At 38.8% G+C, this 15556-nt stretch overlaps 1 protein-coding gene across 1 annotated transcript; it reads right to left on the bottom strand.

Moving 5' to 3' along the window:
* Positions 1-3617: 3617 nt before the first annotated feature.
* Positions 3618-14512, bottom strand: LOC106676718 (kelch-like protein 10). The gene is made up of 5 exons (XM_024805780.2): positions 14305-14512; positions 7771-8254; positions 6729-7340; positions 5664-5813; positions 3618-4258 (listed from the first exon to the last, which is right to left on the bottom strand). Exons 1-5 carry the CDS (start codon positions 14454-14456, stop codon positions 3896-3898), a joined length of 1761 nt encoding a protein of 586 aa, XP_024661548.2. The 5' UTR covers positions 14457-14512; the 3' UTR covers positions 3618-3895.
* Between the last annotated feature and the right edge of the window lie 1044 nt (positions 14513-15556).

Genomic DNA, 15556 nt, shown 5'->3' with positions numbered 1-15556 from the left:
TTATCCTTTCTAAGTATGTACTTTGATTATAGTAACACGTTAAACCCAAAACTTCTTGCTGCAGTAATGTTTTTTTTAATATCTGCCTGGATGTTGGATGTTTGCTTGGGTTCTCTCCGCTTCCTCCCACAGTCCAAAGACATGCAGTTAGTGGGGTTAGATTAATAGGCCATTCTAAATTGTCCATAGGTGTGAATGTGAGTGTGGATGGTTGTCTGTCTCTGTGTTAGCCCTGCAACAGACTGGTGAGCTGTCCAGTGTGCACCCTGCCTCTCAGCCTAAGCCCCCCTCCAGCCCCGCCGTGACCCTGAAAAAGGATAAGAGGAAGAGAATGGATGCATGTATTATAGATTTTGAGGTGATGATGATTCTTGATTTCTCTTGATTATCCCCAAAACTACAGTTAACAGTTAACGTACAGCATTTAGTTAGAGAACATGGATGTTGTCTTTCTCAGCCCCACCTTATAATTTAACCTGTGTCTCCACTGGAGATAGAAGTGCTGCTTTTTTAAAATTTTCTGCCACGTGATTCAAATGTCAAAGAGTTTGACATTTAAATTCAACAGGCCATTTTATTACCAAAAATATCGATTCCTGCAGGATTTTAAAAAATTCCAGATCACTGCGCCACAGTGAGATGTTTAATGTCCGGAAACATCCCCACATCTCTGCTTGTCTTTTCATGTACTTGCACCTTCATTGTTGAAATAACATTTACGCTGGCAAAACCAACATCCACAACTGCTATGTCAACTCTCCACAGGACTGGTATGGGAGTTCATATTGTTGTTCAGCTCTGCGTGATGTGGAAAACAGAGAAAAAAGAAAACATGTCAACTTGCTGTTCCATGCAGACGGAGATGAGAAAGACAGGAGAGGGAGGGAGAGATTCTGAGATAGAGAGACAGACAGAAAGACTTATCTCTCTCTCTCGCTCCCCCTCATGCACACACCTTGAACTGTGTGTGTGTGATGAGCTGAACAAATGTAGTATCTTTCTTGACTTGCCAACATGTTATTATTGAGCTGTTTAGGCATGTTGAGCCCAGTGACCATCTGTCACATGTGTTGTATGCACCTTGATAAACTCAGGTTCATCTCTTGTAATTTTCTTTTTTTCCCTTTTGTTTTTCGTGTGTGTGTGTGTGTGTGTGTGTGTGTGTGTGTGTGTGTGTGTGTGTGTGTGTGTGCACTTTTGTGCACGGATGAGGCAGAGTTGGTTTGTGTGCATGTATTTGGCTACTTGTGGATGCAGGTGAGCAGTTTCTTACTTGCAGTGTGCTTGTGCGCCCTTTCACTGTGATTTTAATTTGTCTGTGTGTGTTTACATTCATGGGTGCCCACTGCATGCTCAGAGTCTAAATAGAGCAGTGTTTGTCATGAGCCATGAGAATAGTCATATTGTTGAGCAATCAGAACAAAAAGCCCTTGGTCTGAGCTCAGAGCAGCGTGTGATGACACACTGTGTCACATGTACATGTCTGTGTGTGTTGTGGGTTTTTTTTTTTCCGTTTGGTTACAAGCGTACTATAGAAGGTTGGGTTATGGTTCAAAGATTTGGTAGGTCTCTACTTCAAAGGTCATGTAAGTTAATAACACAGCGAGTGTGGAAGTGTGGCAGGGTGTGTGTTAAGACAGTGTAATGACAGCAGCAGGATGAGAGGTGGAGATGACACATTGGAAGATAAGAGGTCACTTGTGGTCTCAGCCTTTTTATTATGCACTGCTTTCTGAAAATCTTGTGAATGCCATAACTCAAGATGGAAGTCATCTAGGATCTTCAAATACAGGGAGTGCAGAATTATTAGGCAAATGAGTATTTTGTCCACATCACCCTCTTCATGCATGTTGTCTTACTCCAAGCTGTATAGGCTCGAAAGCCTACTACCAATTAACACATACTGTGTGAAAAAGGTGACTGAAAAGGAAAAACTTAATGCATCATGGGAGTCCCCCAGCAGCCTATGCCTATTGCAGCATAACTAAGGGAGGATTCAGGGTCACCTGGTCCAGCCCTAACTATGTGCTTTACCAAAAAGGAAAGTTTTAAATCTAATCTTAAAAGTAGAGATAGTGTCTGTCTCCTGAATCCAAACTGGAAGCTGGTTCCAGAGAAGAGGTGCCTGAAAACTGAAGGCTCTCCCTCCCATTCTACTTTTTCATAGCAATGGCTATGAAAACAGGAATTGCAATGAGCAATGTGTGAGCTAGCATCGCAGTTTTGGTATAAACTTTAATGCACCATTTATTAAAGTTTACAGTTCCTCTAAGCATCACAAGTATATGCATCAATACGTGTAATGTTATCATAGACCAACACAGAGGTCACAGGGAGTCCTAAAATAAATAATATACAGGACTAATAGCAGGTTGTATGTGACAAGCCTGGTTTGATGCAGATGTAGAGGATTGTATGAAAACATCATCCTAAAATGAAAAAAATTATAATGGAATGAGTTTGATTTAGAGTGTTTATAAAATGAAGGGGAGGAGCAGGAACAATCCAGCATCAGAATAAAGATTACACCACCATGGATGGAAGATGTTTCTATGAACAGCTTTGCACATCACTGTCTACACGTTTACCTCCATAAGGTGTTGTGTTACTGGTGTTAGAATAGAATTAGAATTCAACTTTATTGTCATTGCACATGCACAGGTACAGGGCAACGAAATGCAGTTTGCATCCATCCATTCCTCAAGAAGAAGAGGCGCTGGTGAGCCTTCTTGACCAGCTTGGAGCAGTTGGTCGTCCAGGTGAGATCCTCGGAGATATGGACTCCCAGGAACTTGAAGCTGCTCACACGCTCCACAGCCGTCCCCTTAATGTGGATGGGTGGATGTGGGTCAGCATTCCTCCTGTAGTCCACGATGAGCTCCTTGGTCTTCTCGGTGTTAAGCAGCAGGTTGTTTGTGTCGCACCACTCAGCCAGACGATCCACCTCCTCCCTGTAGGCGGCCTCATCGTTGTCACTGATGAGGCCAATCACCGTGGTGTCATCTGCAAACTTAATGATGGTGTTGGAACCATCAGCAGGTCTGCAGTCGTGGGTGAAGAGGGAGTAGAGGAAAGGGCTCATCACACAGCCTTGTGGTACACCGGTGTTGCTTCATACTTCATGTTGTGCAGGTTGGGGGATCAGATGTCCCTCTATAAGGGGGACTGCACAGCATTTTTATGCTTTCCCCCCTCTCCCACATCTTGAACCAATGTCCCACATTTTACAGGCTCTGCAGGACATCCACCTTTCTAAACACTGGATTTTCCTCAGTACATATAAAGTTGGTGCTTTTATCATGAACAAATATATCATTCTGTGCAATATAGTGGAAAATACCACGAAGCAGATGACATATATACTGAGAAATAGAGTTATTTTTCAGTTTCACATAAGAGAAAAAATGGTGTGAAGCGACACAGTATATTTGTGTGATATTTGGCTAAAGATTCATAAATTGTCAGCTAGTGCTCCAAAAAGACCTATGGATACATCCTTACTCAAACCTATAGACTGTTACCAGACAGAACCGCAGCTGAAATAACAAGGGGGAGTGAAAACTTCCCTTTATTCTTATTGTGTTTCCCTAGCAAGAGTTGAAAAGTCCGACATGCGGCTTATTGTGATCTAGTCACCCTGTGTGCATGTCTGGTGTGGCTACTCAGCAGCCATACATTACAGGGAATGAAAAAATCTTTTCAATTTGTTATTGTTGCAATTGCATTCTCTTAATAAAACCCAGTATCTACAGTGCAGACTCTGCTACTGAAAGTTTTTGAGATACCTACAAAAAATGTCCAGTTCACCAGCAGTTTAATGCTCTAAAGATTTATTTCAGTCCTTCATGTTGGAGTCTCAGATGTTAACACATGGCAGCACTGCACTTTAAAGATGTTACGTGGACTCTGCTGACTCCATTGCTTCTTCTGGCACATTTGCAAGTGGCAGGACGTCACGAGGAAAGGTGTACTCAGTCATGTTGCAAAGTCCGGACACCACACAGCAACTCAAGGCGCTGCGGAAAACCTCCATTTTGCACGCCTCATACCACTCATTGGTTAAAGCGTCGTAGTACTCAACTTTCGAAGTGTTGAAGAAGTCGAGGAAACCCCCGACGACAAAGAGGCGATCGTCAATTACCTCAATGCCAAAGTTGCTGCGGGGGGTCAGCATAGAGGACACGAGGTTCCACGTATTGGAATGTGGGTTGTAAGCCTCAGCGGTGCGCAGACGATTGTTTCCATTGAAGCCACCAACCTAAAAGTAAATACGTGGGTCAAATGATTGAATGTAAGTGTAACCAGCTTCACCGTACCCCTGTAAGAAAATGTACCTGCTATATGTCTTTAGCTGTTTTTGCACAGATACTCCAGAAAATGACTGAAGAATTAAGTTGCAATACTGTCCAAAGTTTCCCTTAATATGTAGCAGATACAAGGAGATTGTTTACCTTAGGTGTGATCTGACTACTGGAAATACTCTGATTGGTTTAGGGTTTTACCTGGATAAAGCGAACAGCTACCTGACATATTCTCATGCTGTTATATGGAGTTTACACATAAAAGTTGGTTAAAAAAGGCCCATTAACGTCCCAGTATTTGCATCCTCACAGGCCCACATTTGTTGGGAATGTCTAGAAAAGATCAGGGTGCAGTGGTGTGTGAAAATGACTTCTGAATTAAAAGGAGAAAGTAAAATAAAGTAGAAGCCAGCTGTTGTGGAAGTCTGTATGAGACCTTTTTTCACTCAAGCCTCAACTACAGCTATTAAAGCACTGTTGTCTATCACACCACGCTATTATCAACAAAGATGAATAGCCCTCGACAAAAAGTATTTGTGTTTTCAGTATAAATGTCTTCACAGCTCTTTTGCCTTTAGTCCAAAAAGGAACATTGAGTTCCAGTCCTTTCTTCCTATAACAGATTAAAGTAGCCCTGACAGGCCTTGGGGCCTAAAAGCCTGATCAAAGACCCTGAGGTCAGCACCAGGGTAAGGTCACTGCATTCTGCTGATAATAACTTTTCCTTTATTTGAATAGAGACTTAGTCTGAATAGAAAATAAATACTAAACGGTAGCTAGCTAAATAAAGAAAGAAGTGTGTCTCAGAAGGTGAGACTAAAATCTTTGCTTTTTACCAAAGGGTGCAGCTGCAAAACAACTAAATAAGTGGTTTTAAGGCAAATAGCAAGATAAAATTTACAGCTAAAATGCCTACCGTCCCCAGAGGATGAGTTCTAATCACTTGGCTTATTCCCTCATTTTTCTAAAGGTGTTGCAGGATGAGTTTGAAATTGTCTCTAACATATGTCCTCTATGGAACGATGAGGATGACAATGTTGGTTTTGAATAAGTATTTCTGTTGTACTGAGTGAAATGTGAAATCATGAGTGAAATCATTAAAGACACAACATTTTGGTAATGGGGAACATGAAAAGAAAAATGAGGCAGAAACATCATTAATCGGTTAAATTAATACATAGAATGAGTAAGAATGCCTTCTCTGAACCTGTGGTCAGGATAGGAATCTGATCATTGATAAATACAAAACAAAGTTAGCAAAATTCTGTGTCAGCCAAATCTGTGTTAAGCCTTGCTGATCAAAGCACATTACAGATTTGATTTGTATGTTACGTGAGTGTCAGCACTACTTTGTGGTCTTACTGCAAAGACATGATCCGCATATGCAATGACACCTATCCCGCTGCGGCGGCTGTTCATGGGACTGATCATCGTCCACTGGTTGCTCTCTGGGTTGTAATATTCAGCTGTCTGCAGACACTCGTTGCCATTGAATCCACCACAAATGTAAATCTGAAAACAAAAAAGGGACATTAAATATCTTTACATTTCTTAGATTTCAGTTGGAAACAATGTTACCTGTAAGTGAAATGTTTCCACATCATTTGTGAAGTAAGACCGATACTCAGTACCCAAGTGTCCAACTGAAAAATACAAATGTGTAATAACAAATGTGTGTGTTTTACAATTACCTGTCATAAAAACATGTTTATGCACCCAACTTTTACCTGAGTATGTGGGACTTCTTTCAGTCAGAAAGCCAGAAATGAATCAAACATAACATTCAATCAATAAGGCTAATTTTTCTGTTCAGGAATGCAGATAAATAATTGTAATCTGGGATCTTAATATAATAAAATAATGATGTGTTTTACAATTTTTTTAATATCTGTTATATTTTAGTTGACAAGTCAACTCAACTAAAGTACTGTACATAAATGCAAAGATGCACTTGTGATCAGTTAGAAACAAAATAGATATATATTAGTATATTTTTCAACTTTTTCAACTATACTTTTAAATTTGAAAACATGAACACAGAAACCAGTTTGTGACCTATCTTGCACCTCGCTTCACTGTAAAAATGTGTATTCCCTGACTGGTTGGCAAGTGGTTGCTGGAGGTTGATGGCTGTCACTACTGTGAAATTGTAACCAGGAAGGTGTTGCACCACAAGCCTCCTTGTGTTTCCTTTGGTCGTAAGCAGACTGTTGAGGTTTGCATGGAGTACTCTGACTTGTCTGCAAATACTCACAAACTATTTGCTGTAGAAATCTGTAGAGTCTTTCATACAACCACTGCCTAACCAGCTGAGGAGTACACATTTTTCCCTAGCAACTGGTTGTTACCAAAGGTTGCTGACAGGTCTCTAGGCCTGTGTGCCTGAGACCCTACTCTATTTCTCTGCTACTCTTTTACTTCACCCACCCGGTTGTTAAGTGTTGTGCAGCTGGCGTCGCTCCTCTGTTCGTGCATCGGTGCAATAAGACTCCACTGGTTGATTTCAGGTTGATAGCGCTCTGCACTGCTGAGTCGTACATGCCCGTCGAAGCCTCCCAGGGCATAGATGAACCCGTTCAACACAGTCACACTCACATAGCAGCGGCAGGAGTGCATGGGCCCCACCTTACAGGCACGAGTGGTCAGGTCAAACCTACGGACGCTGCTGAAATGCTCCACCTTGTCGAAGCCACCAATGAAGTAGATGTACCCGTTGAGGAAGGCGGCTCCATGATAAGCACGAGGAAACTCGAGGTTGTTCGTTACGTTGACCCAGCGGTTAGCCCGGCAATCGTAGGCCTCGATGCCGTTAGTTGGATTACCACCACTCCACCCCCCAATGGCCAGCAGGATGGAATGAGGCAGGCGGGGACGAACAAGATGGTGACACAAGCCAGACATGAAGGGTCTGCTTCCTAGACCATGTATGTCTAAGATGGCATTACTTATCATGGACAGGCACTCAGAATTGGCCCCCACCAGCTCACTAGACAGCACATTGTCCTTTAGGTAGTCTGACGTCATCAATCCCAGTCGGACCTACAGAGAGATGACAGAAGAGAATATGACTTGGAGAATAGAAAAAACACTGAATTTCAACTACATCAGTTTTAGTAAACTCAAGCTTCTTTAGGATAATGCTCCTAATGTTGTTTAATTTTTTTATTGATAGCAAGAGAGCGACCAAAGTCAGACACCATTAGCCTTTTCGTCAGCAGGGACAGTTTTTAGTCATAGCCCTAGCAACTATACTTAATAAATATAATTTATTCTATAGTATGTGTGTAGAGATCTCATACGGTTTTAATGCTCTTGAAGAGAATTTCTTAAATGTGGTTTGGCTACAGCTGAAAAGAGCAACATCTTGAGATATTAAAGCATCCTTACACCCAGATGGAACGACTCAATCTATGACCTAAATGCTGAAGATTTAAGTCCAAACTAAATGTAGTAATGAAAGTTTATAGACCTTGGGCAACAGAGCGGTGAGGTGTTGTTTCCGTTCTGCAGGTACATGGCTAATCCACTTTGTAAGCGCTTCATACACAGTGGTCTCCAACTGCACATTGAGGTCGTCTCTATCAAGGATGTCAGCAAGTTCCTCCACAGTTAGCTGCAGGAACTCCTCCTCAAGAACAACCTGCTCAAAGTTACTGATGATGTAGTGGTAGGCCTTGGCGCGTAGTTCGGGTGATAAGCATACTTTTGTGAACTGCCAAATGCCAACGCAGTTCTCTGGGCACAGTTGCTCCCAGAGGAAGTCAGAGCAGAGTTTCACAATGTCCATTGCATTGAGTTGATCAGCTGCCATGAGAAGTTCCACTACATTTTCCTCCGTTATGGAAACTGAGCCGGTGTATGCAAAGTTAATGATGAGTTCCATCATCTCAGGAGACAAGCCAGGTATGTTGAAGACCTGTTTGTCTGGGTTGCTCCAGCGGATGAAAAGAGCCCTGAGGGTAGAGATGGAGACAGAGTAGAGAATATTAAACGGTGTGGAGGCAACAAGATAATAAACTATGTCATGCACAAGTAAGATAAATATATAAAATCTGTTGACAGGAATGGAAATGATTTCCTAATTACATGTGTTACTATGTGATTACTGTGATAGTCTTGTAATGTCTAGTCCATATTGCCATAGAGTATATAACTCCAAAACAGAGTTTGTACATGTTTAGTGCGCTTGATTGTTGGGTTTTCAATGTCTTTATTACATTGGCACCATGTTTATGAAGCTTTTGCCAAACACAATGCAGTCCCACACCACAACAGAGCCTCCACCGTGTTTTAAAGTTAACTCTAGACACTCACTGTTGTACCTCTATGACAAATATTGAAATCAACTCCATAAGGCCAGTTTGCCCTGATCTTTAGTCTAGTTATTGCATAATTTGGCATACCTCAGTCTGTTTCCTTTCCTTATGGAAGTTCCAGTGCATGTTGCTTAATTACAGTCTCTGTTTCCCTTCCACAACCATTTCTTTTCTTTTTTTTTCTTAACATTTATTTATTGGTTTTAACAGGTTTTACATGAACCATGAAACCATTTCTGATGAGGTTTCATGATAAGTAGATGGATTAAATGGTCTTGTGTCATGAATTTGCTGCATTCTTTCTTTTTTCTTAAGGACATGACTTTCAGATACTGTTCATTTGCTGTAGAACATTACTTTTTTTAAATACGTGCTACTCCTTGTTTTGCCTCTGTCAGTGCGCCCCAGGGCAGCTGTGGCTACAACGTAGCTTGCCATTGCCAGTGTGTGAATGTGTGTGTGAATAGGTGAATGACTGAATGTAGTGTAAAGCGCTTTGGGGTCCTTAGGGACTGAGTAAAGCGCTATACAAATGCAGGCCATTTACCATTTGTCTTTAAAATTGATTCTTCACACTAAGTATGCGTTATGTGTAGAAACAATAATGGTTCATCCTTTGAGTTTTAGTGTCCTTTTTATGCTTGAATGATTCATATATCAGCGTTAAATGGCTTAACAAACAAATAAACAAATGAACAAAAACAAAACCATTCCTCGGGTACAAGCACTGGACTAAAAAGGGTGAAAAATGTCCAAACGAAACCTTTACAAGTCTTCAAAAAAACACGTTGAGAACTATTGCTCAAGTGGACTTTTAAAAAATCATCTGTTTCAAAGCAAAATATAAAAAAATGAGAGGCAACTCAAAACTTTTGCTCAGCATATAACTGTATAACAAAATTCAACATTTTTAGTATCAGGAAGTCTGGTGTGTCTTACTGTATCAAACAGTGGGGAAGATATTAATATAACTTAATAAAACACTTCAATTAGACTTCACACAATCACCAAGTGATTCACAGTGCTTTTTAAATGGCACATTTACTGAAGTGGAATCTGGAGCTCTGTGAAGGTAAAAATGAAATCTGCAAATGTTTGCATTATGTTTTGGGTGTATCTGTCAGTTGACCATGACAAAGTCTTTCTATTTGGTAATTTATTTCAACATGTGAACAATATACAAGTACATTTAGAAAAGAAATAAGAGAGAAAAAAAATACTATACAAATTACATACAAAAAAAACATTCTGATTAATTTACATGTTGAAAGGGAGTGGGAAGAAGTATACACTTATTTAATCCCACCCCTTTGCCATAAATTATCAGTGAATATTTAGTCAGCTTCCTTACTGATATAATTTGTAATAAAAATAGTGAACAGATTTCTGATATACTATAATATCACATCATGAATTTTTTGTTTGTTTGTTTGTTTTTAAATAGAGACATTCACTTAATTTAAATATTTTCCTTTTCTTTATAGATCGAGAAGATCATATTTTTATAACTCTTTTTGAACAGTTTTATGTTTGGACATTGCTTTAATTCCATATTCAGTTTGTTCCATAGTTTCACTCCATGAACAGAAACACAAAAGCCTTTTCTTGTAGTACGTACCTTCATTGTTTTGAAGTTACAAAAACCCCTTAAATTATAACTTCCTTCTTTCAAAAAAAAACATACTCTGAATATTACCTGGCAGTTCATTATTTTTTGCTTTGAATAGAATTTGTGCTGTTTGGAATTTCACTATATCGTCAATTTTCAATATTTCAGACTGCAAAAATAGTGAGTTTGTATGTTCCCTATAACCTGCATTGTGGATGATTCGAATTGCTTTTTTTTGAAGAGTAAAAAGGGAATGTAATGTGGTTTTATAGTTATTGCCCCAGACCTCTGCACAATAGCTTAAGTATGGTGAAACCAGTGAACAGTAGAGAATATGAAGTGATGTTCTGTCGAATACCTGTTTTGCCTTGTTTAGTACTGCAATGCTTCGTGATACTTTGGAATGAATATATCTTACGTGAGCTCTCCAGTTAAGTTTTTCATCTATTATTACCCCCAGAAATTTATTTTCACTGACTCTTTCAATATCAACACCATTTATTTGAATCTTTGCATTTGTATTTAAACTACTATTTCCAAATAACATCAGTTTAGATTTATTCAAATTTAATGATAATTTGTTTTTATCAAGCCAGAACTTCACTTTACTTATTTCATTAGTCATATCCTCCAATAAATTCTGCAGATCATCACCAGAGCAAAAAATGTTTGTATCGTCAGCAAAGAGAACCATTTTTAATACTTTGGACACTTTACAGATGTCGTTAATGTACAAGTTGAAGAATTTTGGACCCAAAACTGACCCTTGGGGTACACCACAAGCAATGTCCATACATAAGGAGCAACCACCATTTATTTTCACAAACTGCTTTCTGTCACTTAAATAACTCCGGACCCAATCTAAAACTACCCCTCTGACACCATAACGTTCCAGTTTTCTTATTAATATATCATGATCTATAGTGTCAAATGCCTTTGTCAAGTCTATGAATAACCCAGCCACATATTGCTTTTTGTCTATGGAATTTGTGATGTATTCTATTGAATCTAATAGTGCCGATGATGTTGATCTGCTTGATCTGAATCCGTACTGACTCTCAGTGAGTAGTTTATGTTTATCTATAAATTTTTCCAGTCTGTTTTTAAACAGTTTTTCAAGAACTTTTGAGAATTGAGGTAGTAAAGAGACAGGCCTGTAGTTTGTGAAATGGTGTTTGTTTCCAGATTTGTATAGAGGTATAACTTTTGCTATTTTCATTCTGTCTGGAAATCGACCAGTTTGAAATGATAAATTACAGATGTATGTAAATGGTTTTATAATAGCCTCAATGACTCTTTTAACCACTATCATATCAATATCATTACAATCCAAAGATTTGTGATTTTTACATTTTTTGACAATTTCAAGAACTTCATTTTCATCAACGGCTGTGAGAAACATAGAATATGGATTTCTGTCAATCAGTGTATCGGGTTTTTCCTGTGCTTTCCCAGGATGAGTGATTGTTCTTGCTAAATTTGGTCCAGCAGTTACAAAGAATTCATTGAGACTATTTGCCACAACATCCATATTGTATTCTTCATGGTCATTACAAATGAAATACTTGGGATAGTTCTTTTGTCCAGTCCCACATTTTATAACACTGTTCAGGATTTCCCATAATCTTTTATTATTATTTCTATTTATATCTAATTGCTTCTTATAGTATTCCTTTTTACTAAATCTAAGTATATTAGTTAACCTATTTTTATATCTTTTGTATCTGATTTCAGCATCTTTAGTTCTCGTTCTTAAGAACTCTCTGTATAGAGCATTTTTCTTTATACATGCATTTTGCAGACCTTTTGTTATCCATGGACAGTCCATATATTTCTGTTTCCTACTATATTGCTTTATTGGACAGTTGGTATTGTACAGTAATGTAAATATTCTAAGGAATTTATTATAAGCACTATTAACGTCCTGTTCCTGATATACTTCACCCCAGTTTTCCTTCAATAAATCTTTTTTAAATGCATTCATTCTTTCTTCTGTTCTTACTCATCTGTACTCTTTTTTACTGTCCATTTTATTGATCTTGTAATTCCTATCATAGATTGTAAAAATTGGAAGATGGTCACTTATGTCGTTAATCAGGAGTCCACTTACAGTCTTATTTTCAATGTCATTTGCAAAAATGTTGTCTATGAGAGTTGCACAATGTGATGTAATCCTGGTAGGTCTAGTAATTTTAGGGAATAGGTTCATACAGTGCATTGTGTTTATAAATTCCTCAGTGGTTTTATGTTTATTTGGGTTTAGCAAATCAATATTGAAGTCTCCACAAATGAAAACTTTTTTGCGAGCTATTTCAATAAATGTTTCTTCTATCCAGTCTTTAAATGTCTCAATACTACTACCTGGAGCTCTGTATATACAGCTAATGATTACATTTTTACTTTTTTCTTTACAAATTTCAACTGTAATACATTCTAGTACATTATCAATCACCATCGTCATCTTTTCCACCACATTAAATTTCAAGGATTTGTCCACATACAAGGCCACTCCTCCTCCTCCTTTGTTTCGCCTAGTTATAAATGTGAATTCATAACCCTCCAGTTCAAAGTCTGTTCCTTTTTCCATATTGATCCAAGTTTCTGATAAGGCAATGACACTAAATGGATGTGAAAACTGGTTAAGATATTCTTTGATATGACTAAAATTAGCATAGAGACTTCTACAGTTAAAGTGGATAATTGATAATTTATTCTCAGTTTTAATCCTCTGATTGTAGTCTTTATTTGTATAGTAGCAGCAATTGTTATTGTTAGATGAGAAAAAGTTGTTGTCTGGATCTATTTCATATTCCAAGTCATGTGTATTGTGATCCATATAGTTAAATGTTTTCAGTTCCAATTGATCATATTCTGCAACTGTCTGACTGATGCAGCTGATTCTTCCAGATGTATCTGAGTTCTTCCTTCCAGTGTGTGTCATAAGTGAGTGTGTGGTTGTCTGTTACCTTGTTTGCCGTCCAGATCGTGTTGCTCACTGATATTTTTCGAGATCCGCCATATTTTTAATGGTCAGAACTTTGGCTTCCTCTGGTGATCCGTTTAGTTTAATGAATATTTTGCAGTTCGTCGTCCAAGTGCCTTGGATTTTTCCCAGCTTCTTAAGGTGTCGCGCTTTTTTGGCTATTTCAGCGTTGTGTTTGGTTAGATGTTCATTGATAAAGACATTAGATCCTTTTAATTTTCTTCCTTGTTTCAGCAGCGTAATCTTGTGCTTTCGATTTACAAACCTTAATATAATAGCCGGTATGTTGCCGTTCCTCCTGGGAAGAGGGTGGCATGCTTCGACAGAGTTACAGTCCAGGGCAATCCCTTTGGACCGCAGGAAAGCAGCCACCTGTTGTTCCGTGGAGCTAATGTCAAGCTCTCCAGGTTCCTCATTGCTGTCAGCGGTCACCGCCTGAGCGTATGACCGGGGTTTAATATGGACCCAGTGATGATGACGTCGTTTATCCTGGAGTATTGTTCCAGGTCAGCGACCTTACTTTCCAGGTATGCAATCTTTTTATCTTTTTCGGCATTTTGGATGCGGAGGAGCTTTACCTCCTCCACAATTTCAATGATATTTTTCTGCTGCAACCTGATAGTAGAAATTTCCTCCATTATGAAGTCAAGGGACTTTTTAATGTCCTCGACTTCCTCAGCTGTCGGTGTCCTCTTCGGCCCCATTTTATCTGGTTACCCTGGTAGCAGCTCAGCTGATTCCTCAGTCAGCCGTTAGCCTGGTAACGTGTTGGCTAGCCTGCAATTACCTCGTTAACTCCGTTAGTCCAGTCCAATATCCTGTATCAAAGTCGTAATCCAGACAGGGTTGTACCAAAAGTTCCAACAATTTGAGTAGTCTTTGCTCCAGAAATTGATGGCCAAATTTCAAAAATTCACAGGACACGATCAAAACACAACTTTCAAACAAATGGCAAACAGGAAGTTAAAACAAAAGTTTTATGATTCAACCCGTTCCTTTTTGTTGGCACTGTTTCACAGACTAAGTACATGAATTACATTTTTCACAGGTATAAACCAGTCAACTGTCCTTCACATTATCAGGTAAGCAACTCACCTGAAGTACGGCGTACAGTTACACAGGATGACCCTGTGGACCGGAAATTCAACATCCTCCACTTTGATGATTGCATCACAAAATTGTCCCTCCGAACGGAGTTCATTATACACTGAGCTCGACTTGTATGGCGGCTGGCCTTCTTCACTCATCTTGAGTTTTGTGACTGTTTTTCTTAGTTTTTTGTCTGAAGTTTGTCTTGAAGTGTTCAGATCACAAAATCAAACCTAACTGTGGAATTTGGGGAATGGAGCCTATGACATCATCATGACTTGGCAACAGTTGCCCCATAGAATTGTTTTGAAATGTATATTTACATTTTTTAATGAACCTTTTCATTGCATAAAAGCTTTGTTTTGATTTGATTTGGATTTAAGAAATTGCATATGAGCCTCACAGATAGCATACAGCATTCTGTATGTTTGCCTCACAGAGTTCAAATAGTAAAATAAGCACTTCAAAACACTCTTACGAATGGACTACAATATCATATTTAGCTCATATTCAACGTTAATAGGACGTTTTTTTTTCAGATTTTTCTGCATTTTATTGTTTCGTGTGTTGGCTCTATTATTACTGAGGTTCCAGTTGTTGGGGACGTGCTGTACTGGACTCCGTTATGTTGAAATAACAGTTCCCAACAAAAATGCAATCCAGTTTATCTCCCCAGGAAACTACAAACACACAAATAAACATTTGTAACCATCAGTTTTTACCCACGTTTTAATACACAATGCTGTAACATGAACAGAGTCAAAGTATTGTGGATTAGTGATGGTCCTGTTTTTATGCATGCTAGGTCATTGGCACAATTCTTTGTGGACACTACATTATATCCCCTGTACTTTCCTTACTACACAAGCCAAAATATTTGTTATTAAACATATGAGTCTAAAAATACATGACAGTGCCAAACACAGATATTACAAAGTGTGATTTATGGTTAAGCTGTTTTCTTGGGTTGTATAAGACTTTTATCTAGTTGGAAAAATGGGCTCCTGCACTTTACTGATGTACAATAGTAGTAAGAAAGAAAGAAACAAACAAACAAACAAAACACAGGTTTGTGATCTAAATAGATTTTTATAGAGCCACAATATATGATATACGCACTGCATGTATAGTGCAAGACTGTTAATGATGGTGCATGACAGTGTTACCACAGACAGGTGCAAGCAGTCACCTGTCTGAGCACAGACTGCACGCACGTCCAACTCTGTTGCTGAGCAATTGCTCAAAGATATAATATATA

The sequence above is a fragment of the Maylandia zebra genome, linkage group LG17 (genome assembly GCF_041146795.1).
Source record: "Maylandia zebra isolate NMK-2024a linkage group LG17, Mzebra_GT3a, whole genome shotgun sequence".
Taxonomy (NCBI): Eukaryota; Metazoa; Chordata; class Actinopteri; order Cichliformes; family Cichlidae; genus Maylandia; species Maylandia zebra.
The sequence above is the reverse complement of the archived record's forward strand: the minus strand, read 5'-3'. Positions and strand labels throughout refer to the sequence as shown.